The sequence below is a fragment of the Eptatretus burgeri genome, chromosome 5, assembly GCF_056783735.1.
Source record: "Eptatretus burgeri isolate ZD-2024b chromosome 5, Ebu_testis_v1, whole genome shotgun sequence".
NCBI lineage: Eukaryota > Metazoa > Chordata > Myxini > Myxiniformes > Myxinidae > Eptatretus > Eptatretus burgeri.
The window spans coordinates 13,831,356-13,855,937 of record NC_140965.1 but is presented as its reverse complement, the minus strand read 5'-3'; the positions used below and the strand labels follow the sequence as shown (position 1 = coordinate 13,855,937).

Sequence of the window (24,582 nt, the reverse complement as noted above, 5' to 3'; positions counted from 1 at the left end):
TATATATATATATATATATATATATATATATGTATATATAGTCCAGAGATGATGATTGTCAATTTCAGACATAAAGTTGCCTGACAGCAGCTGACGTCATTGGAACAATGACTGCAAACGTCTCTCAATGTCGAATCAAGAATTAGTGATATGTGGACCCCAAACAATAAACCATCATCACACTTGAACCCATTGAGATCCCATTTTAATTTATGCAGAGGTGTTGGAGTATATGAAGGGGTATTCTCACACAAAAAAATCGGGATCATCTGTTTGGCTGGGGGGCGGGGCCCCAAGGTCAAAGGGCGCCCCAAACTATAACTTTTTTAATTACTGTTTGAGTGATTTTACTTTACGCGATTCGAAAGATCTCGCTTTTACGAGCATTTTGATACAAAGATTATCCAAATCGGGCCACTAAAACCTGTGATATGGCCACTGCATGATTGTGGGTCAACCGGGAGCGCCCAAATTTGGGGCGGGGGGCCTAAAATCGGCCCCAATTTGCCCCCAGGTCTGAAAATGGACACATAATGTTTTACCGTGGATACAAACACTTGCACAAAAAAAGAGTGAAATCTGAGACTGTCATAATTTCGCTGAAAAATGTGTACACTTGACATGGAATGCCCCACATGCACAACTTCAGGGTGGCTGCCCTCATTCATCACTGAAAGTTTTAGCCTCCTTGGTCAAATACTCTCAGAGAAGTAGATTATATATATACATATATATATATATATATATATATATATATATATATATATATATATATATATATATATATATATATATACATATATATATTTGCGGTTGTGGAAATTCACAAAACATCATACAGGTTCCCCGGAGATCAGTTATTTCGATAAGTATGTGCTTCAGGTTAGGACACCCACCGATGTGGAAAGGGAATTGTTCGTGTGCCAGGCTGTGAATCTGAGGTAGCCATTATTCTTTTTCTCTCTTTTATTTCAAACATCGCAACACCATCATCGCCTACAACGCGAACAGACAACAACAACAACAACAACAACAACAACAACAACAACCATCATCTCCTCATCCTACGCAGACAACGCCACCTCCGCACCAACCATCATTATGTGCCGATTACCATATTCGGATCACAGGAAGGCTTTCCCGAAACAAACCAGTGACGTCGAACATGGGGTTTCAAGCGAGGCTTTCGAGGGGTGAGAGGTCGGAGGTGAAGAATGGGCGTTGTGAAAAGATGCATGGCAATATCTTCACATTTTGGACAGGAGCATACAGTTCTCACAGTGGACCAAGCACTCTACTGCAGACTAATGGGACTAAAGTGGTCTGTTCCAAAGTACCAACATAAGTTAATTCCATGCCTTGGTGGCTTCTATATCTCAATGAACTTTCTAAAGGCTATAGGAGATCATCTGGATGGATCTGGATTAACGGAAGTGTGGGTGGAGTGTGGATTGCTGGGTCAAGGTACAGTAGAGCTTGTTCTTTCAGGAAAGGCATACAACAAGGGTATGAGGGTTCAAAATCTCACCTTGCAAGCCCTGTGGCGACTTTTGGTGCCAACATTTCTTTCGTTTGTTGCCGAAGCAGATAATAAATGACATGCTGAGCTTTCCACAATAGTCGCTGATGACAAGCCTGAACAAATTTCAGAACTGGTATCATTTCTGATGCAGGAACTGTTTTGCAAGCTTGTGACAGATGCAGAAGCTGTAATGCACAGACAAAGGCCTTCACAAGCTAACCACTTAGATCCATCGTCACCTGCAAAGAAAAATATACATTAGTCCAATACATACTAAGGTATATATGTATATATATATATATATATATATATATATATATATATATATATATATATATATATATATATATATTAAACATACATGATATATAAATGCTTGCCCCAAGAACGTGTCAAAAAATTGCAACTTGACAGGCATTTTGTTGATGCAAATTGGATGGTCAAAAACTTAAAATTCGGCTTGGGGACCAGGTTAATCGAATTTAGCATACCCTCTTGATGTTAAATTGTCAGGTTCCCCACTTTTACCCAAAAATGCACCTCACATTCACATTTCTCAGAAAACCCTCTAGACTTGTGTGTGTAGATATATGATATATATATATATATATATATATATATATATATATATATATATATATATATATATATATATATATATATATAGTGTTGTGGTTACCAAATTCGCAAACCACCATTCAGGTCCCTTAGGTGAGATATCTCGGTAAGTATATGTGTAGCTAGGCCCAAACCCGTTGTCTAGTGGGAATACATGTCATTTATGCGTGCTGCGACTCTTCAGGATAGCCGTTTTTCTTTTACTATCTTTAATTTGGACCAACCGCCATTGTTACAACCACAACATCAACCACCCACCGCGGCGCCGCTTCACGTCACACCTCGCAACCGTCGCATCGCCACCGTTCTTGCGCCGCTTGTGGGTACTGGTGTTGGACTCGTGCAGGGCGCGCGCCGAACAGCGTGTACAAAACCACGGATTTTCCACTTCAAAAACGGATCAAAAACGACACACGCCCACTTTTGTTCCGTCCAATCGGTGAGCGAGGGGCGATTTGGCCCCGCCTCCAGGGCGTTGGAGGGCGGTCGCTATATGCAAATTTATGGATCAAAAAGCATTCACGCCCACTTTTTCTCGGGCCAATGGGGAGCGAGGTGAAAGGTCGAAGGGAGGGGGTCAAAGATGAGAGAGCGAAGCCACGGGGCTGATATAAGCGACCGCGTTCGTCAGTCAAGGGAAAAAGAGTTAAGACTTCGCGGGCGGTGGAGTTGGGAAGAAGAAGCAAGAAGGAGTTGGTCGTCGTCGTGTGCGTTGGAGTCGGAACGGAGGGGACGGAGCTGTGGAGAGGCGGCGAGGGCAGACGAGGGGGTGCTCGCGTCGTGCAGGGAGCTGCACACCAGGGAGGCCGACGGCGCGACCTGGCCGAGGTGGAGACGCTCGTCGCGGGACTCGAGGCAGAGTAGGAATCCTCTATACCCCGAGCATCAGCAACCCCCCTCCTGTTTCCCCCCGCGCTGAGATAGTGTGACCAAGGGGGCCCCTTTCCCACCCCCTACCAGACACTGCCCGCGAGGCCCGCGGAGTTGAGGCACCATCGTCGCTCCGCGTCTCATCACCAGACGGGTAGGCCCGACCCGGTCTCGGCCTCAGGCCCGCCTCATCCTTGAGGGTATTTTCTTTTCCTTGGTTTTGGGTATGTGTTGTCGGCGCCGTCTGTGAAGTAAAATTGTATAAGTGTTGCCGTGTGCTCGCGTAATCGGTATTAGATCTGCATTGTCGCATTTGCTTTTTGTGTAAAATTGCATTGTGTTTCTTTTCTTTTCTATGTGCTTTTGGTGGAATTGTATATGTGCGCTTTCCGTTCATCGCGAATAAATGTGCTTTGTGTTGAACTGTTTCCCGCTTCGCTTCGTCATTTCTTTCATTGAATCCTCATCTTGCTTCACGTAAAGGGTTGGTAGTGGGCTGAATACGCCCGATAATTAATCGAACCGTCGAGGCCGACGAATAACACCGCTCGGTTATCCCGATAGTACGGAACGGGTCGCTTAAGTGGCCCGTGTCCGAAGTCGACCTGCGGCGAGGTGCGATCGCCCGGTCTACCCTCCGCGTGGGTACTTAGGTAGGTCGAATTTGGCGAGCAACCCTATCCCACGCGGGGGCTGATTGGCTCGATCGCGGTGAGACCGAAAGGTCCACCCGTGACTGGTTCCCGGCGTTAGTCCGAGAGGGTCACGACTGGATTGTCCGTCCGGTGGGCGACGTGCCGCGATTCGAGTTACGTGGCCGTCAGCACGCCGGCGGGCGCGAATCCGTAACAATATATATATATATATATATATATATATATATATATATATATATATATATATATATATATATATATATATATATATATATATATTGTCACGAATTTCGCCAGCCCGGCGTGCGATCGGCCACGTAACTCGAATCGCGACGTGTCGCCCGCTGGAACGGACAATTCAGTCGTGACCCTCCTGGAATCGCCAAGGAGCTAGTCACGGGTGGGGTTTAACCTCACCACAACCCAGTCCGCATTCTACCCGCACGAAATAGGATGAATCGCCGAAAGTCGAAAGTACTCGCACGGGTAACCTACCGAGGGGTTGTACCACGTCACAGGTCGACTCCGGACACGAACCGCTTAAGCGGCTCGTTCCGTGCTACAGGGATAACCGAGCGGAGTTATCGTCGACCTTGACGGTTCAGATTGGGATCGGGTGTTTTAAACCCCCTATCGATCCCTTACGTGATGCAAGATGGAGATTCAACAAAGGAAAGGACGAAGCGAAACGGGGGAACAATTGGACAAGCACACTTTTATTTCACACACGTATACAGGCAAATATGAACAAAAGCAGGCAAATAAGAACAAAGGAAAGCACTACGACCGAATAAAAGGCAATTATTCACAGCACAGTAACTTGTACAGGTTTTACTTCTGTCGGACTGGCGCCACAAACGCACGTACAAAAGCCCGAAAAGAAAAGAAAAGAAGTGACTTCCCTCATGGACCGTCAAGTCCTCCTCTCCTACTACCGTCAGCGCGGTCGCGCCTGGTTCCGGCCTCCCACGCAGCCAGCGAACCCTCTCCGGCACCCCTCGTCCAGACGCGCAGGTCCACCACAGGCCGCACTGCGGCACCTCCTGTCCGCGTTTCCACCAACAGGCCGCGCCGGGCCACGAGCGTGGGAACGAGAGAGGAGGAAGGGAGCGCTTTGGAGAGCGAGACCCAAGGAGAGAGACCGAGCCTTTTTGGAGGGAGAGAGAGAGAGAGCTTCAGCCAACATGAGCCACGATCAGAGAGAGAAAGAGAGAGACCCTCGCGTCCGTTTGCCTTTTGTAAAGCAAGGCTCCGCCCTTTGCCGCGCGGGGCTCCGCCCCGTTCGCGGCTCCACCTCCCTTCGAGGCGTTTGCAGAAGGTTCTCGAAAGGGGGCGTGCCCCCACTCCGACTGCCTCACGCTGGGCCTCCACCAATGGGGAGGGAGCTGCCCTGCCCCCCTTCCCGTGCCAGCCTTGGCACCGCAGAGGGGTGCGCAAAGCAGCGCACTGGCGCAGGTTTCTTTTTTTTGCTGTTCTCTTTGGTTGGTTTAAGGTTGTTGGATCCAAAATAATGATAGAGAAAGAAAAATGGCTAAATCAAAGTGTCGCAGCCCGGATGAAACACATATTCCCCCTAAACAACAGGTGTGGACTTACGACACATGAACTTAGCATCATAACTGATCTAAGGACCCTTTATGGTGTATTGCGGCAAATTTCCACAGCGTCACTATATATATATATATATATATATATATATATATATATATATATATATATATATATATATATATATATATATATATATATATATATCTTCTTCTTCTTCTTTCGGCTGCTCCCGTTAGGGGTCGCCACAGCGGATCATCCATTATGATCCGCATAGTGATTTGGCACATGTTTTACGCCGGATGCCCTTCCTGACGCAACCCTGGTCGCCTCTTACGACACAGGGATATGGTACACCTATTTTAACCGGGGTATACACCGGCCCAGTATACTGGTACTCATTTCGCCGACCTCTGAAGGATGACAGGCTGAGTCAACCCCCTGGTGTATTAATTCAGTGGCTCAACGGGCTTGAACACAGCACCTCTTGGATCCCAAGCCGCTGCCCTAACCACTGCGCCAACACCAGGCTTATATATATATATATATATATATGTATATATATATATATATATATATGTATGTATATGTATATATATGTATATATATATATATATGTATATATATGTATATATATATATATATATATATATATATATATATATATATATATATATATATATATATATATATATATGTATATATGTATATATATATATATATGCTTATATATATATATATATATATATATATATATATATATATATATATATATATATATATATATATATATATATATATATATTTCGTCAGGTCAGGTTCGATCTGTGACCTGCTACAGGTACCATGTAAACCTGTACTAACCTGTTCCATGGTCGGGTTGTCGGCGACTAAACCGTCTCCCCCACCAGGTTTTCTGGTGAGGAGGGTGTTTGGATATGGACACCCAGCAGGATTAAAAAAAAACCTGTCAAAGGGCGGAGGAGCTCCTTGTGAGCCAACGGCCATCCATATCTAGTGCCCAACTGTGTCTGCGGACGTCCTCCTGCAGTTGGGTTACTTCTTATTAGGAGGTTGGTGGCAGGATTTGCACTCCAGCCACCGTAAAACGCTTCATTCCGCAAAACGCAAAACGCAAAAAAATCTGAAAACCCACTCCGTGGGGAATGCCTCCTGTGCAGCTTCCCTTCGCAGGGCAGCTCACCGGATGATGGGATTGGGGCAAAGCCTTCGGGACCCCCAATCTTTGATAGGAGGAAACCACGGGGTAACATCCCTGGGTCAGATTGCGGGAGAGTGTGTCGGAGTGGTGCTGAGGTGTCGTCCACCAGACGGCGGTCTCCTTGGGTTAACCTGAGGCGGTCCCTTCGGGTGGGTGCCTGGAATGTCCTATCCCTAAGAGAGGATGATCACCTGTCTCTGTTATCATCTGAGCTCAAGCGTTTGGACATCGGGATTGCAGCTCTCTCTGAGGTTCGGAGACCGGATTGCGGCGAGATAATGGTGGGTGGTTACACCTACTATTGGTCTGGTCGCTCTGATGGTTACCATACCGAAGGAGTTGCTGTAGCTGTGTCCAATAAGCTGACCCCAATGATAATTGAGGTAACACCGGTCAACGAGCGTATTATGAGATTAGGGATTCGTCACTCCTTAGGTGTCATTTCCCTGGTCTCTATTTATGCTCCGACTGAGGCGAGTGATCTTACCGTGAAGGACACATTCTACGCCACACTCGAGTCTGTGGTTGATCAGTGCCCCAGACGAGATACACTTCTAGTCTTGGGGGATTTCAATGCATCGACTGGAACTGATAGGGATGGTTATGAGGTGTGTGTTGGTCCCCATGGGTCAGGAACTATGAACCAGAATAGCACTAAGTTCCTTGACTTTGCAGAAGTCATGGACTTAGGGTGGCTGGTTCATGGTTTCAGCGCCCGCAAGCTCATCGCTGGACTTGGTATTCCAACGCTGGCGGTGTGGCAAAGGAGATTGACCATGTCCTCATTGACGGTCGTTGGAGGATGATCCAGAACTGCAGGGTCTACCGGAGTGCTCAGTTCCTCAATACTGACCACAGGCTTGTTGTAGCAACTCTAAAGCTGCACCTTAAATCCTGGAGAATGGGTACCATCCCACCCTAGTCTGGATGTTGCCAAGCTCAGGGATGAGAGAGTAGCTGAGGGGTTTGCAAACAGGCTGAGTGGACACTTGCCGGGTGTGGGTGCTTTGGCCGATCCTGTAGACTTGTGGAGCACCTTCAAGACCACCGTCCTCGTTGTTGCCCGTGTATGCCTTGGAGTTCACCGCAGGGCAAAGAAGAATTTTGTCTCTCAAGGGACACTGGATACCATTGACCAGAGTCGCAGGGCCAGGCTGAATGGCAGAGCTGAGCTGTTCAGGGAGCTGAGGCGTAAAACTGTACGTGCACTGAGGGTGGACAAGGAGGCCTATGTGCGAGAATCTGTGAGGGGGTAGAGCATCACCTGTGGACAGGTGATTCTCGTCCGCTTACAGGGGAATTCGCGCATTACGTTCATCCAAGCCCATCCCTCGGAGCACTGCAGTTCGAGCAGAGAGTGGGGGGCTCTTGACAGAGGAGTCTGAAGTGAAGGCCCGCTGGGCCGGTTACTTTGAGCGGTTGTACCAGGCTGATCCCCCAGCTGTCGAGTTGGACGTCAAGGGTGTTCCAATCCCTGTTGCTGACCCTCGAATCAACTGTGGTCCACCATCGCTTGTGGAAACACGGGCTGCGGTGAACCAGTTGAAAGCGGGGCAAAGCTCCAGGGATCTGTGGCATCCATGCCGAACTTCTCAAGGCTGGTGGAAATGCTGCACTCGTGTCGTTGCATGCAGTTTTGTGCTCTGCCTGGAACACAGGCATCATCCCAACTGACTGGAAGAGGGCCTTGTTGTCCCTCTCTGGAAAGGGAAGGGTGATCGCCAAGACTGCAACAACTACCGAGGGGTGACGCTGCTCTCAGTGCCGGGCAAGGTCTTTGCTCGGATAATTCTTGATAGGGTTCGCCACCATCTGCTTGAGCACCAGCGTCCAGAGCAGTCAGGCTTTACACCAAAGAGGTCAACGATTGACCGTATCCTTGCACTTCGTGTCCTCACCGAACGCAGACGAGAGTTTCGGCAGGGGCTGCTTGCAGCCTATGTTGATCTCTGCAAAGCGTTCGATTCAGTGAATCGGGATGTCCTCTGGAGGATTCTTGGTCTTCGTGGGGTGCCACCAAAACTGATCGATCTGATGTCTGAACTCTACTCTGGTACTGAGAGTGCTGTGAAGTGTGGTGGTACCATCTCTGACTTATTTCCATTTGTTACTGGAGTTCGTCAGGGGGTGTGTACTTGCCCCACACTTTTCAGCACTTGTATGGACTGGATTTTTGGGAGGATGTCGGAGAGATCAAGTTGCGGTGCATCGTTTGGCAATGTCAAGATCTCGGACCTTGATTTTGCAGATGATGCAGTCATCTTTGCGGAGATTTTAGACATCCTCTTGGGGGCCCTCGAGGTGCTGAATGAGGAGTCGGAGCCGTTGGGATTACGGATTTCTTGGGTCAAAACAAAGATCCAGGCTTTCGGTGACATCTTGGATGCTGCTGTCCTGTCTGTGTCTGTTTGTGGTGAGGATGTTGAGGTCGTAGATAGATTCACTTGCAGCCTTGGCAGTGATATTCATGTCTCCGCAGGTTGTGAGCCGGAGGTCAATAGACGTCTGGGTCGGGCCTGGGGAGTGGATTCACTGGATCATGGGGTGTGGCGCTGCCGGTACCTCTGCGGGAGGACGAAAGTCCGAGTCTTCAGGTCCTTGGTACTTCCAGTCTTGCTCTATGGGTGCGAGACTTGGACTTTGACCAAGGATCTGAGACGGAGACTTAATTCCTTTGGTACCAGGTCTCTTCGGAGAATCCTTGGCTATCGCTGATCGGATTTTGTGTCCAGCGAGCGGTTGCTGAGAGAGACTCGGATGAGATTTGTTACCTGCATAGTCCGTGAGCGTCAGCTGCGGCTGTATGGACATGTGGCTCGTTTTCCTGACGCTGATCCTGCTCACCAGATTCTCTCAGCGAGGGAGTCTCATGAGTGGAGGAGGCCAGTGGGCCGACCACGTGCCTCATGGTTGCAGCAGGTTGACCATCATCTCAAGGAGATGGGGATGGGCCTGGCATCTGCCTGGGGGATGGCCAGACGGAGGCCCCTGGAGTACCGGCGGAAAGTGGACGCAGCGACGCGCTGTTCTGGCACATGCTCCCATACCTGACCTGACCTGATATATATATATATATATATATATATATATATATATATATATATATATATATATATATATATATATATATATATATATATACACATACATACAGACAGAAATCAGGATGAGGAACAAGGACGTGTCCCAGAGACCCTCTATTAAGCAGCAAAAAAGAAAGCAAAGCAAAGCTGGAGTCAGGACAATGACGTCATGGCGCGGTGAACACACATCAAAACTCAAAAGGTCTCGCTATTGCAGTCATTTGTCCAAATCTCCAAACCGTCGTGTAATCGATTCGCACGGACATATTCAAGGTCGACACTAAAACATACAGTCGAATGGGTGACGCTCGTTTGGCCCGCTCGATCACATCTCCAGCGCTCATGGACCGCAAGGTTCCCGATTCTGCGCTGACCCCCACCCGCTGTGCACGGAGAGGAAACCGAGCACAAGGAAGCATTGCGTGTTCCACTGTTAACACATAAAGTAGTTTTCAGAAAGTACTCAAAAGGCAAACGGTCTTTACACCGAGTTTACTTCTCCATTCCTGTTTGCTGTGAGTATTATTTGAATACATACATTATTTGGTTAATATATACATGATATAATATTATCAATAAATGAAGGGTAACGCTCAAATAATATCTTGTATGGTGTTTAACGAGTGTGATAAAGGTGAAATAATATCGATGATTTCGTCATGATGGCCATAATTACAAGGTTGTTAAACCCGTGAAGGTGTGACGTCATACCGTGTATGTTTTTTTAAAATGTATTAATTGGACATCGTGTCCGTTTAACGTTTGTCGTATTTCCTTTCATCATTTTACTCCACTCGAAGAGGTTCAAGTACTGTCCCCATTGTTTTGTTTCTTTCATGTCCCCAAAGGTGTGAGCTACTTTAACAAAAAAGGTGTTTATGACTGTCTTGCAGGTACATAAGTGAATATATTTTAGTGAACGGAATCAAATATTATATCTCAGTTTGTTTTCCCGAAACTTGTGCAATTTAAATTGATCGATTTTTATCTTTTTTAGTTTGACAGTGCACACCATCTTCCATGCCTCCTCCATTTAGCGACATAAAGCAGGGAACAATGTACCTATGTTTCGTACCTGCTCGATTACACCTTGTTACGCAAGTGTCTTCTTCTTTTTAACTGGCACAATTATTCCCACGTTCTTGTAGGATTTGCTGGGAGAAGCTTGACCCAAGTGTTTCACGAATCGGCTGGCCAGGCCTGACGTTCGACAAAGTTCGCAGACTCTTCCGGGGAATAACTCGCCTACTCTTCGCGAAGGACACCGTATGATCTTTCATGTCCACCAACTAATGTTGGCAGAAGGGACGCCCGGTTTAACGTCCATCCAAGGGACGGCACACATATTGATGAATGTCCCTGCAAAACACCAGGATGACAGTTTATAGTTGGGTCGGGATTCGAACCGAAACTAAACACTGAAGAGGCTATTGTGCATACCAGTCGGCCATCTTGCTAGCTCCACGAAAGTATCTTTTGAGCATGTAAATATATAATCATTCCAGTTTTTCGATTTTCATATTTGCCACCACCTTTAAACACTGGTCTTTTGAGGGGTGTTTTGTTTCTCGAACTACGTCATAATAGTGGCAAACCCTGGCGTACTGTACCTTCGTGGCTGGTGTCTGGCACATGTGACTGTCACGAGGTAATTTATACACAGTGTACCCAACATATGGACGATTGACAAGTGTAAAGTAGACTTTAAGCCGGTTGTCCTCCCTAAATTGATTCCCAAAGGTTCAAGACCTAAAGTATTTTTCCACCTGAATGTCACCTGCCAGCTTCGAGGGAACACCAAACCACTCCATTTTATCGTCCGGAAGACGATGTGTAAGTGCTGGAGTGATGTTTTGATTTTCCGATCCACCGTTCAGTCACACTGCTCTCATGGCCATCATTGTTGCTCTTAACGTGATCCTCGGATTAGCAAGTTTGAGTACATCACCCTTGGAGTACAAAAACCCAACATATGTTTTTTTTTTCAGTGAAGAGACTTGCCAGAACCAAAGCACCATCAAAACTGTGATATGACTTCCACTGCAGGTAGTTACCCAACGCACGCCAAGCGAAAAGCAGGGTTAAGCAATTGGTTCACTTCTGTGTAACTGTCTGACTGTTTGCCTGTCTGTCTGTCCACAAACATCAGTTTATGATCGAGGAACAACTTCATCCACCAGACGGCGGTCTCCTTGGGTTAACCTGAGGCGGTCCCTTCGGGTGGGTGCCTGGAATGTCCTGTCCCTAAGAGAGGATGATTATCTGTCTCTGTTATCATCTGAGCTCAAGCATTTGAGCATCGGTATTGCAGCATTCTCTGAGGTTTGGAGACCAGATAGTGGCAAGATAATGGCAGGTGGGAACACCTACTATTGGTCTGGTCGCTCTGATGGTTACCATGCCCAAGGAGTTGCTGGAGCATGTCCAATAAGGACCCTGAGTTCAAATCCCACTCAGCTGTTGAATTAATACCAGGTGGGGTTGACTCTGCCTGTCCTCCTTCTGAGATCGGCAAAATGAGTGCAAGCTTGCTGGTATCCTGTGTCGAAGTGGCGATCCGTCCAGGATTGTACCCAATCGCCAAGGAGACTGCTTCGGCAGCACTAATTCTCTGCACAGAGTATGGTCCCAATGGATGGATGGATGGTCCAATAAGCTGACTCCAATAATAATTGAGGTATTTGACTACAGGTGATGTTCTACCCCCTCACAGATTCCTCGCACATATTGTGAGACTGGGAAGGGTGATCGCCAGGACTGCAACGAGTGTATTATGAGACAAGGGATTCGTCACTCCTTGGGTGTCATTTCCCTGGTCTCTGTAGATGTTCCGACTGAGGCGAGTGATCTCACCATGAAGAACGCATTCTATGCCATGTCAAGTCTGGTTGATCAGTGCCCCAGGCGAGATACACTTCTAGTATTGAGGGATTTCAATGCATTGACTGTAAATGATAGGGATGGTAATGAGACGTGTGTTGGTCCCCAAGGGTCTGGAACTGTGAACCTGAATAGCTCTAAGTTCCTTGACTTTGCAAGAAGTCATGGACTGAGGGTGGCTGGTTCTTGGTTTCAGCACTCACAGGCTCTTGTTGGACTTGGTATTCCAATGCTGGCGGTGTAGCAAAGTAGATTGACCATGTGCTCGTGATAGTCACTGGAGGATGATACAGAACAGCAGGGTCTACCGGAGTGCTCAGTTCCTCAATACCGACCACAGGCTTGTTGTTGCAGCTTAAATCTGGGAGAATGGTACCATCCCAGCTTAGGCTGGATGTTGGCAAGCTCAAGGATGAGAGATAGCTGAGGAGATTGCGAACAGGCTGAGTGGGGATTTGGGGGGTCTGGGTGCTTTGGGGAATCCTGAATAGTTGTAGAGTGCCTTCAAGACCACCGTCCTTGATGTTGCCGGTGGATGTCTTGGAACTCACCGAAGGGCGCAGAAGAATTTTGTCTCTCAAGGGACACTGGATACCATCAACCATAGTTGCAACACCAGGCTGAATGGCAGAGCTGAGCTGTTCAGGGAGTCGAGGCGTAAAACTGTACGTGCACTGAGGGTGGACAAGGAGGCCTATATGCGAGGAATCTGTGAGGGGGTAGAGCATCACCTGTGGTCATATGATTCTCGTCCAGCTTACAGGGGAATTTGTGCATTTTGTTCATCCAAGGCCGTCCCTCGGTGTACTGCAGTTACAGTGGAGGGTGGTGGGCTCTTGACAGAGCAGTCCAAGTGAAGGGCTACTGGGCCGGTTATTTTGAGCTGATCAACCAGCTATCGCGTTGGATGCCAGGGTTGTTACTCTCCCGATTGCTGACCCTCCAATCAACTGTGATCCACCTCCCTTTGTGGAAAAACAGTCTGGGGTGAACCGGTTGAAATGGGGTAAAGCTCCTGGGATCTGTGGCATCCATGCTGAACTTCTCAAGGCTGGTGGAAATGCTGTACTCATGTCGTTGCATGCAGTTCTGTGCTCTGCCTGGAACACAGGCATCATCCCAACTGACTGGAAGAGGGGCCTTGTTGTCCCTTTCTGGAAAGGGAAGGGTGATCGCCAGGATTGCAACATCTACCGAGGGGTGATGCTGCTCTCATTGCCGGGCAAGGTCTTTGCTCAAATAATTATTGATAGGGTTCGCCACCTTCTGCTTGAGCAGCAGTGCCCGGAGCACTCAAGTTTTACACCAAAGAGGTCAACGATTGACCGTGTCCCTGCTCTTCAGGTCCTCACCGAACGCAGACGAGAGTTTCGGCAGGGGCTGCTTGCAGCCTATGTTGATCTCTGTAAAGCTTTTGATTCAGTGAATCAGGATGCCCTCTGGAGGATTCCTGGTCTTTGTGGGGTGCCACCAAAACTGATCAATCTGATGGCTGAACAATACTCTGGTACTGAGAGCACTGTGAGATGTGGTGATACCATCTCCAACTTATTTCCAGTTGTAACTGGAGTTTCTCTAGTATGTGTACTGGCCCGCACACTTTTCAGCACTTGTTTGGACTGGATTCTGGGGAGGATGTCGGAGAGATCAAGCTGCGGTGCATCGTTTGGGAATGTCAAGATATCTGACCTTGATTTTGCAGATGATCCAGTCATCTTTGTGGAGACTGGATATCCTTTTGGGGGCCCTTGAGTTGCTGAATGAGGAGTCAGCCACTGGGGTTACGGGTTTCCTTGGTCAATACTAAGATCCAGGCTTTCAATGACATGTTGGATGCTGCTTTCTTGTCTGCGCCTGTTTGTGGTGAGGATGTTGAGGTCAGGAAGTGATTCACTTCCCTTGGCAGTGATATTCATGTCTCCGCTGGCTGTGAGCCAGAGGTCAGTGGATGTCTGAGTCGGGCCTGGGGAGTCATGGATTCACTGAATCATGAGGTGTGGCACTGTCGATACATGTGCAGGAGGACAAAAGTCATAGTCTTCAGGACCTTGGTTCTTCCAGTCTTCCCCTACGGATGTGAGACTTGGACTCTGACCAGGGATCTGCGACGGCTACTTAATTCCTTTGGTACCGGGTCTCTTCAGAGAATCCTTGTCTGTCACTGGTCGGACTTTGTGTCCAACGAGCGGTTGCTGTGAGAGACTCAAATGAGATTTGTTACCTGCATAGTCCGTGAGCATCAGCTGCGGCTGTATGGGCATGTGGCTCTTTTTCCTGAGGCTGTCCTGCTCACCAGATTCTCTCAGCAAGGGAGCCTCGTGAGTGGAGGAGGCCAATGTGCTGACCATGTACCTCGTGGTTGCAGCAGGTTGATCAGCATCTCAAGGAGAAGGGGATGGGCTTGGCATCTGCCTGGGGGATGGCCAGACAGTGGACCCTGGAGTTCCGGCAGAAAGTAAACGCAGTGACGTACGGCATGGTTCCATACCTGACCTGACCTGAACAACTTAATCTCAACTGAATGTTATATTTTGAACACAGTTTTCTATAGTTTTTCATACGACCTTGAAAATCATTCTTTTATTTCAATTTAATTACATACTTGAACACTTCGTGGGGTGGGGGAGAGGGGTGGACCTAGGACATTGGTTTGTAGGTCCCATTATATGTCCAGTAAGAGCAAGCAGGTGTATCCGATGAGGTGTTCATTTGGGTACATCTATTGCTGTGGCTTCTCCAACATCAACACAAAACGACGCATTTAAAAACGTACCATTTTTGAAAGTGGTTGTCATTTGAGGAAGACCTGGAGATGTTTTTGGGTGACACAAGTACTCAATGGAGTCTCTATTTAGAGGGACACGTGGCAATTGACGTCCTCGTGTCTGAATGAAGATGTAGAAAACTTTTACATGACTTGTTCAGGTCCAATGAGTGCACTGTCATTGATGCAAGTTGCACGTTCAAACACAATGTTTAGTGTGTGTGTGTGTGCGTGTGTGCGTGTGTGCGTGTGTGCGTGTGTGCGTGCACCAGGCTAAGCAAGAGCAAGATGTGGAGATCCACAGTTGGCCATGAGACGAAGGCACTTGCGGAGAACGATGATGAATGGGACACTGACCCAAACTTTGAGGTAAACAGCAAGGCTGAATGCTTCTCCAATTGATAGTATCTTTATTTTGCTTTTTATATTTACATTCCATTCTACTGGGGTTGCAATTTTGAATGGGTCGCCACTCCTATGCAAGATTCTCGACTGACGGTTCAGGATTTGTAATTTGTTCAGGGATAACTCGCAAACTGCTCACGAAAGACACCATTTGGACAAAGTCAAAAACATTGTCCAAATGGATGTAACCTCCACCAATAATGCTAGCACACAGGACACTCGGCTTATTGTCCCTCAGATGGATGGCACACACATTGATGTGAAACATGGGGATGGCAGTTTATAGCTTGGTCGAAGTTTAAACCCAGCCGAGACAGCTGAGGCGAGGGTGAGTACCTCTAAGTCTAGGCATCCTGCCAGAAGCCATATGCAATAAGCACAACGGTAAATCTCTCACACACACACACACACACACACACACACACACACACACACACACACACACACACACACACACACACACACACACACACACATACACACACACACACACACACACACACACACACACACACACACACACACACACACACACACACACATAGTCGTGGCCAAAAATATTAGCACCCTTGCACTTTTTCAAATAACTCACAATTTTCTCCCAAAAAAAGTTTAAATTGACGTAAGTATTTGGTCTCCACAATTCTTTATTTCACTGTTAATATTACAGAACCATTGTTTTTCATTCAGAAATTAATATATCCTTTTAAATCAGAAAATATAAAGAAATGACATTGATAAAATTATTGACACCCTTTACTTAATATTTGATAGCTCAGTGTTTAGACAAAATAACTGCAGTGAAGCACTTCCTATAGCCATGAAAGCACTTCCTACATCTCTCAACTGGCAGTTTGATCCACTCTTCTTGTGCAAACTGCTGCAGTTCTCCCAGATTTGAAGGGTGCCTTCTCCCAACTGCTGTTTTCAGATCTCCCTACAGGTGTTCAATGGGATTTATATCTGGATTCATTGCTGGCCACTTCAGAACAGTTCATTGTTTTGTCGTGAAGCATTCCTGGGTGCTTTTTGAAGTTTGTTTGGGGTCATTGTCCTGCTTCAAGACCCATGACCTTCGATGGAAACCCAGCTCTCTGACACTCGGTTGAACATTGTGCTCCAAAATTCCTTGGTAATCTCCTGATTTAATGATGCCATGCACACATTCAAGGCACCCAGTGCCAGAGGCAGCACAGCAACCCCAAAACATCACTGAACCTCCTCCATGTTTGACTGTAGGGAAGGTGTTCTTTTCTTTGAAGGCTTCATTTTGTTTTCTGTAAACATCGAGACAATGTGCTTCACCAAAAAGCTCTAATTTGGTCTCATCTGTCCAGAGGACATTCTCTCAAGGATTTTGGCTTGTTCGGGTGTGTTTTGGCAAACTCCAGTCGGGCTTTCTTATGTTTCTGTCTCAGCAGTGGGGTCCTTCTGGGTCTCTCACCATAGAACCCCCTTTCATTGAGTTGACAACGGATGGTGCGAGTTGAAACTGTCGTACCTTGTGTCTGAAGGTTGAATCTGTCGTACCTACAGCTTGAATCTGTTTGGCAGTTGATGGATGTGCTTTCTCTACCATTTGAACAATCCTTCGCTGCAATCTTTGATCAAGTTTTCTTTGTGGCCACATCCAGGGAGGTTGGCTACACTGCCATGGGCCTTAAACTTCCTGATAACATTGCGTACGGTGGACACAGGAACATTAAGGTCTCTGAAGATGGACTTGTAGCCTTGAGATTGTCCATGTTTGGCTACAATCTTGTATCTGACCACCTCAGGCAATTCTTTGGTTTTCTCTCTTTTCTCCATGTTCATTGCATGACACACAGTGACACACAACAGCAGAATGACTCCTTTTCTCTATTCAAAATGGTTGAATGAGTGTTTTTTTTTTTAATATTGCAGGCACCTGCAACTCACCACAGGTGAGTTCAATTCCAAAGTAAAGGAGAGTCGCCTGCTTGCAATCTAATTATTTCCAAAAACTTCCAGAAGGTGGCAATAATATTGTCCGGGCCATTTTAAGATTTCTTTGTGGAATAAGCTGACATTTCGTAATTTTTTTCAGCCTTTTTCGTTTTGTTCCATTCCAAACCAAAGAAAAACATTTGTGGATACCATAATATGATTTAATTTCAACAATTTTCTGGAGGAAATGGTGCATTATTTGAAAAAAGTGCAAGGGTACCAATATTTTTGGCCACGATAGTATACTCGCAAATACCACCCGCCACTTTGATGACGGGAATACTAATGGAGAGGTGGGGAAAAAAGAGGTGGGATGGGAGAAATAGGGAGGGGGTGGGGAAAAGAAAGAGAGAGAGAGAGAGAGAGAGAGAGAGAGAGAGAGAGAGAGAGAGAGAGAGAGAGAGAGAGAGAGAGAGAGAGAGAGAGAGAGAAGAGAGAAGAGAGAAGAGAGAAGAGAGAAGAGAGAAGAGAGAAGAGAGAAGAGAGAAGAGAGAAGAGAGAAGAGAGAAGAGAGAAGAGAGAGAGAGAGAAGAGAGAAGAGAGAAGAGAGAAGAGAGAAGAGAGAAGAGAGAAGAGAGAAGAGAGAGAGGAGGGAGGGATAGCGATTAGGGGTGTGGGAGCAAGCAGGGGTGGGAGAAGCAAAGACAATGTGAGGTGAGATGAAGGGAAGGCATACGTGCAAGAGCATTAATTACGATTCATACTGTCTCATCAAAATGATTCTGTAATGAATAACAGTGACGATGGAAACAAAATAATGTCTGAAATCCATTTTCTACCGGTCATATTATAAATACGGCCTGGAGACAAACACCTGCCAGACGTATCTGGAACCAAGCCGTCCGGACACAAACACTGCTCGGACACATCCGGCGACAAACTCCTGTCTGGACATAAATACCACCCGGATGCATCCGGAACCAAGCTGTCTGGAGACAAAACTAGAGCACTAACAAAAACAATGTATACAGCGATTCATAGTTATAATAAAATGGCATTCGATAATATGAGTGAGGAAAGTGAAAACAAAACTTTATCGTAAAGAAATAGTTGTGGCCTGTTCCAAGTCAAGGCGTGGTTGAGCAGACCAAAAAAACATGGTTGCTTCAGACCCCAGCAAGGTTGCCCAGGAAACACCTTAAGACCCCAAAGAGCGAAGTGGCCAAGGGTCGCCTGATGAAGGATATAATTAAATAAGGCTGTTGGTTATCTTCAAAAGCAGTTTTTAATTAACACAAACAACTTATTTTCACTCTTGCACTTCCTTGGGGTGTGCTTCGTATACATGCAAAGTTTCAGGCTGCGAGGTTTTATAGTTTTGGAGTTATGGAGGACACACACACACACACACACACACACACACACACACACACACACACACACACACACACACACACACACACACACACACACACACACACACACACACACACACACACACACAAACATTTATTTGTTTAAATGAAATATAATTCAGACATATATATATATATATATATATATATATATATATATATATATATATATATATATATATATATATATATATATATATATATATATATATATATATATATATGCCTGGTGTTGGCGCAGTGGTTAGGGCAGCGGCTTGGGACCCAAAAGGTCCTGAGTTCAAGCCTCTTTGGGCCACTGTATATATATATATATATATATATATATATATATATATATATATATATATATATATATATATATATATATATATATATATAGATGTATATTCTGCATATATGTATACATGTATATGTATGTATGTACATATTGTTACGGCTGTAAAAATTCGCAAACCACCATTCAGGTCCCGTAGGTGGGATAACTCGAAGTACATGTGTAGTTAGCCCCAAACCCGTTGTTTAGAGGGAATTTATATGATTCATTTGGGCTGCGACGCTTTGAGTTAGGCGTTTTTCTGTTCTATCTTTATTTTGAATCAACCGCCATAACCATCAAACCACCACCGATAAACCCACCACCACCCTCACTTCTCTCCTTCTACGGCCATTCCCGCACCACCTGTGAACACTGAGCGTCGGGCTGTCTTGGGCTCGTTCAAGCGAAACGCACTGAGCGCGAGTGCAAATAGCGGCCTTTCCGAGGGAAAATTTGGATCAAGAATGCTGCACGCCCACTTCTGATCCATCCAATCAGCAAGCGCGGAGCAGCTTTGCCCCGCCTCCAGGGCGTCCTTGTGAAATCGAAATATGCAAATTCTCGGATCAGGGGAGGTTCACACCCACTTTTCCTCCATCCAATGGGCGAGCGTGGCTCCGCCCCCGAGCTCATCCTGATCCGGAAATTTGCATATGGGTTCTCCTGCCGGCCTATAAAGCGCCGAGCGCAAGGCGAATCGTGGCAGAAAGGCAGTCAGTTTTGAAGGCGTCAAGTTGGGTTCTGCAGTTGGCTGAGGAGAGTTGTGGCAAGAGGCCAAGGAGCTCGGGTCCGAGGCGAGAAGGACGGCGGTCGGCGATGAGGTCACAGCGGGAGATCGCTCATCGCGGGACCCAAGCCAGCCAGCCATTCTCCCTCCACCAGAGCATCAACAATTCCCCCTTTTCCCCCGCGCTGAGATAGTGCAACAAGGGGGCCCCGTTCCCACCCCACTCCAAACCTCATGCCAACGAAACCCGCGAAGGAGCACAGAGTCGGGGCACAGCCACGCGGCCACGTCTGCGGCTCGTCCGCCAACGCGCCACGAGGACACGGGTAGGACCCACCCGGTCTCGCAGACCTGGCCGCTCTTTCAGGTCCCGCGCACATATTGGCCTTCAGGCCCGTCTGCCCCCTTGTCTATGAGGGTGGCTTCTTTCCTTTGCTTTTGAGTAAATGTGTGTCGGCGCCGTGTCTTGTAAAGTAGAACTGTGTAAGTGTTGCCGTGTGTACGCGTATTCGGTTGTAACTCTGTGTCTGTTTCTTTTGTTTTCCTGATATAGGTGCATTCTGACTGTTTGGCTGTATATGTGTGCTTTCTGTGTGCCGCGTAATAAATGTGCATTGTGTGAACTGTTTTCCCGTTTCGCTTCGTCTTTTCTTGATTGACCCTCCATCCTGCTTCACGTAAAAGGGTTTGTAGTGGGCTTAAAACGCCCGATAATTAATCTGAACCGTCGCGGCCGACGATAACACCGCTCGGTTATCCCGATAGCAGGGAACAGACCGCTTAAGCGGTTCCTGTCCGGAGTCGGCCTGCGGCGAGGTACGATCAGCCGGTCAACCATCCGCGCAGGTACTTAGGTAGATCGAATTTGGCGAGCAACCCTATCCTGCGCGGGTGGGCAATTGGCACGGTCGTGGTGGGGTTAAACCCCCACCCGTGACTGACTCCCGGCGTTGTTCCGAGAGGGTCACGATGGAATTGTCCGTTCCGGTGGGCGAGGCGACCGCCATTCGAGTCGAGCGGCCGATCGCACGCCGGCGGGCGCGAATTCGCAACAATATATATGTATGTATGTATGTGTATATATGTATATACCAAGTCGTGTAACACCAGGGGGTCAACTCAGCCTGTCATCCTTCCGAGGTCGGCGAAATGAGTACCAGTGTACTGGGCCGGTGTATACCCCGGTTAATATAGGTGTACCAGATCCCTGTGTCGTAAGAGGCGACCAGGGTTGCGTCAGGAAGGGCATCCGGTGTAAAACATGTGCCAAATCACTATGCAGATCATATGGATGATCCGCTGTCGCGACCCCTAACGGGAGCAGCCGAAAGAAGAAGAAGAAGAAGATACATAAATATATATGCACACACATACATACATACATACATACATACATACATACATACATACATATATATATATGCACACATACATACATACATACATACATACATACATACATACATACATATGAAGGCCCTGCGAGGAGGAGTGATGTAAGCGACATTTTTAATGATATGATGATGATAGGATAAGGGTTAAAATAGTGCTATATTGCATTAACTCCAAAATGGCCGATGTGTCTCTTACATCACTCCTCCTCATGGCACCTCATATATATATATATATATATATATATATATATATATATATATATATATATATATATATATATATATATATATATATATATATATATATATATATATATATATATACACACACACATACATACGTTCATATACCCACACACACACATATATATGTGTATATATATATATATATATATATATATATATATATATATATATATATATATATATATATATATATATATATATATATATATATATATATATATATATATATATATATATATATATATATATATATAGTTACAGCTGTGGAAATTCACCTTACACCATAAAGGGCCCGCAGGTGAGATATCTCGATAGGTACATGTGTAGTTTCCCCAAACCCGTTGTATAGAGGGAATTTATCTGATTCATCTGGGCTGCGACGCTTTGAGTGAGCCATTTTTTCTTTTCTGTCGTTATTTTGAACCAACCACGTCTCAACTGCCATCACACAACAACCACCTTAACCACCACGCCAGCCATCGTCACCAACTACAACCACGCTCCAACCCGCAGACAACAACCACAACGCCAACCCTCACCACAGAAGACCCTCCACCACCTTTGCCTTTTCCTTCACGAATTCATCCCACATCATCGCTTCTACGGCCATTCCCCCACCACCTGTGAACACTGAACGTCGGGCTGTCTCGGGCCCGTTCGGTGATTGGTGCCTAATGCACCGAGCCGCGAGCGCGAATGGCGGCCTTTCCGAGGGGAAAATTCGGATCAGAAACGCTTCACGCCCACTTCTCCTCCGTCCAATTGGCGAGCGCGGGGCGGCTTGGCCCCGCCTCCAAGCGTGTGTATGTGAAGTCCGTATATGCAAATTTTAGGATCATTAGAGGTTCACTCCCATTTTTGCCCGACCAATGGCTTACCGGGAGGGGGGGCGGCGTGGCCCCGCCTCCAATCGCGTTCTGATCCTAAAATTTGCATATTGGCTGCTCCTGCCGCCTATAAAAAGGCGAGCGCAAGGCGAAAGCGAGCGAGTTGGGTTTTGGAGTTGCTTGGAGAGTGTCGTCGAGAGGTTGCTCTTGGGGGACGAGGAGCGTGCGTTGGTGGAGTGGAGTCGAGTGCGCGTGGTGGAACTGCAAGCAAGGGAGCTCAGGACCGAGGCAGGAAGGACAGCGGTCGGCGACGAGGTTGCGGTGTGGGGGATCGCTCGTCTCGTCGCGGGACCCAAGCCAGCCAGCCACTCCCCTCCCCCAGGGCATCAACAATTCCCCCTTTCCCCCACGCTGAGATAGTGCAAAAGGGGGCCCCGTTCCCACCCCACCCAAAACATGGTGCCAACGAAACCCGCCAAGGGGAACGGAGTCGGGGCACAGTGGTGCGGCCACATTAGCGGCTTGCCCGCCAACGCGTCACGAGGACGCGGGTAAGACCTTCCCGGTCTCGCGGACCTGGCCGCTCCTCCAGGCCCCGTCCACATTTGGCCTACGGGCCTGTCTGCCTCCTTGTCTGTGAGAGTGGCTTCTTTTCTTTGCTTTTGTGTAAATGTGTGTTGGCGCCATCTGTGAAGTGAAACTGTATAAGTGTTGCCGTGTGTGCGCGTAGTTGGTTTTACCTCTTACATTTGCTTTACGTGCATTTTGATTTTGTATGGCTGTTTCTACGTGTTTTCCGTGTGCCGGGAAATAAAAGGCTTGCTTGTTGAACTGTGCCCATTTCGCTTTGTCTTTTCTCTATTGACTCTCCATCTTGCTTCACGTAAGGGGTTCGTAGTGGGTGCAACATCCTGGTAATTAATCTGAACCGTCCAGGTCGACGATAACACCGCTCGGTTATCCCGATAGTACGTAATGGGCCACCCAAGCGGCTCGTGTCTGGAGTCGACCTGCGGCGAGGTTTGATCGCCCGGTTTACCATCTGCGTGGGTACTTAGGTAGGTCGAGTTTGGCGAACAACCCTATCCTTCGCGGGTGGCCGATTGGCACGATTGTGGTGAGGTCGAAAGGCCCACCCGTGACTTGCTCCCGGCGTTGTTCCGAGAGGGTCACGACAGAATTGTCCGTCCGGTGGGTGACGTGCCGCGATTCGAGTTACGTGGCCGTTCGCACGCCGGCGGGCGCGAATGCGCAACCATATATATATATATATATATATATATATATATATATATATATATATATATATATATATATATATATATATATATATATATATATATATATATATATATATATATGTATATATGTGTGTGTACCCACACATACATACATACATATATACATACATATACACATAAGCACATATATATATACATATATATATATATATATATATATATATATATATATATATATATATATATACATATACATATACCCACACATACATACATATATATTGTTATGGTGTGGAAATTCGCAATACACCATAAAGGGTCCTCAGGTGAGATATATCGATAAGTTCATGTGTAGTGAGCCCACACCCGTTGTTTAGAGGGAATATGTGTGATCCATTCGGGCTGCGACGCTTTAGTTAGCCGTTTTTCTTTATCTATCGTTATTTTGAGCCACCATTGCCACAAACCTCCACGCAACCAACAACTGCCACCAACTACGCCACAACGCCCACCACGCTCACACCACCCCCACAACAATCACCACCATCTTCGCCACTACGCTCGCTTACGAACGCCATCCTCCGCGGACCACGGTAATACGGTTTCCGCACCACGGAAACCGTCCGAAAAGGATTGGCAGAACAAAACCACTTGTGAAGCCTGTGGGGTTTTTCCCGCCATTTTTCCCCGTGCTTGGTGTGAAGGGGAGGCGTGGGGCAGCTCGCTCCCGATTGGTCGACGCACGGTGTGACGTGGACGGGAGTGAGGAACGCCCTTTTTGGGAGGCTCCCAGAAGGTGGGTGGAGCCCGAAACAGGGCGGAGCGAAGAGCGGTGCCCCGCTCCATAAAAGACAGACACGGGCGGGGCGCGCCGTCTTCTCTCCTCTTCTCTCCTTCGCCCCTTGGTGAATGCGTTCCTCCCTCTTGGATATCTCTT

At 47.0% G+C, this 24,582-nt stretch overlaps 1 protein-coding gene across 5 annotated transcripts in view; it reads left to right on the top strand.

The window, feature by feature from the left end:
- The window catches only part of LOC147025873 (hematopoietic lineage cell-specific protein-like), an 83,081-nt gene that overhangs the window by 6,591 nt on the left and 51,908 nt on the right, over window positions 1-24,582 (top strand). For 3 of the 5 annotated variants that reach the window (XM_085880783.1, XM_085880782.1, XM_085880781.1), the window contains one exon: window positions 15,436-15,532. In XM_085880783.1, the coding sequence (XP_085736909.1) occupies window positions 15,436-15,532 (97 nt within the window). Of the gene's footprint in view, window positions 1-9,888; window positions 10,035-10,667; window positions 10,786-15,435; window positions 15,533-24,582 lie in introns of those variants that run through there. The other 2 variants (XM_085880785.1, XM_085880784.1) reach the window with 2 other exon arrangements.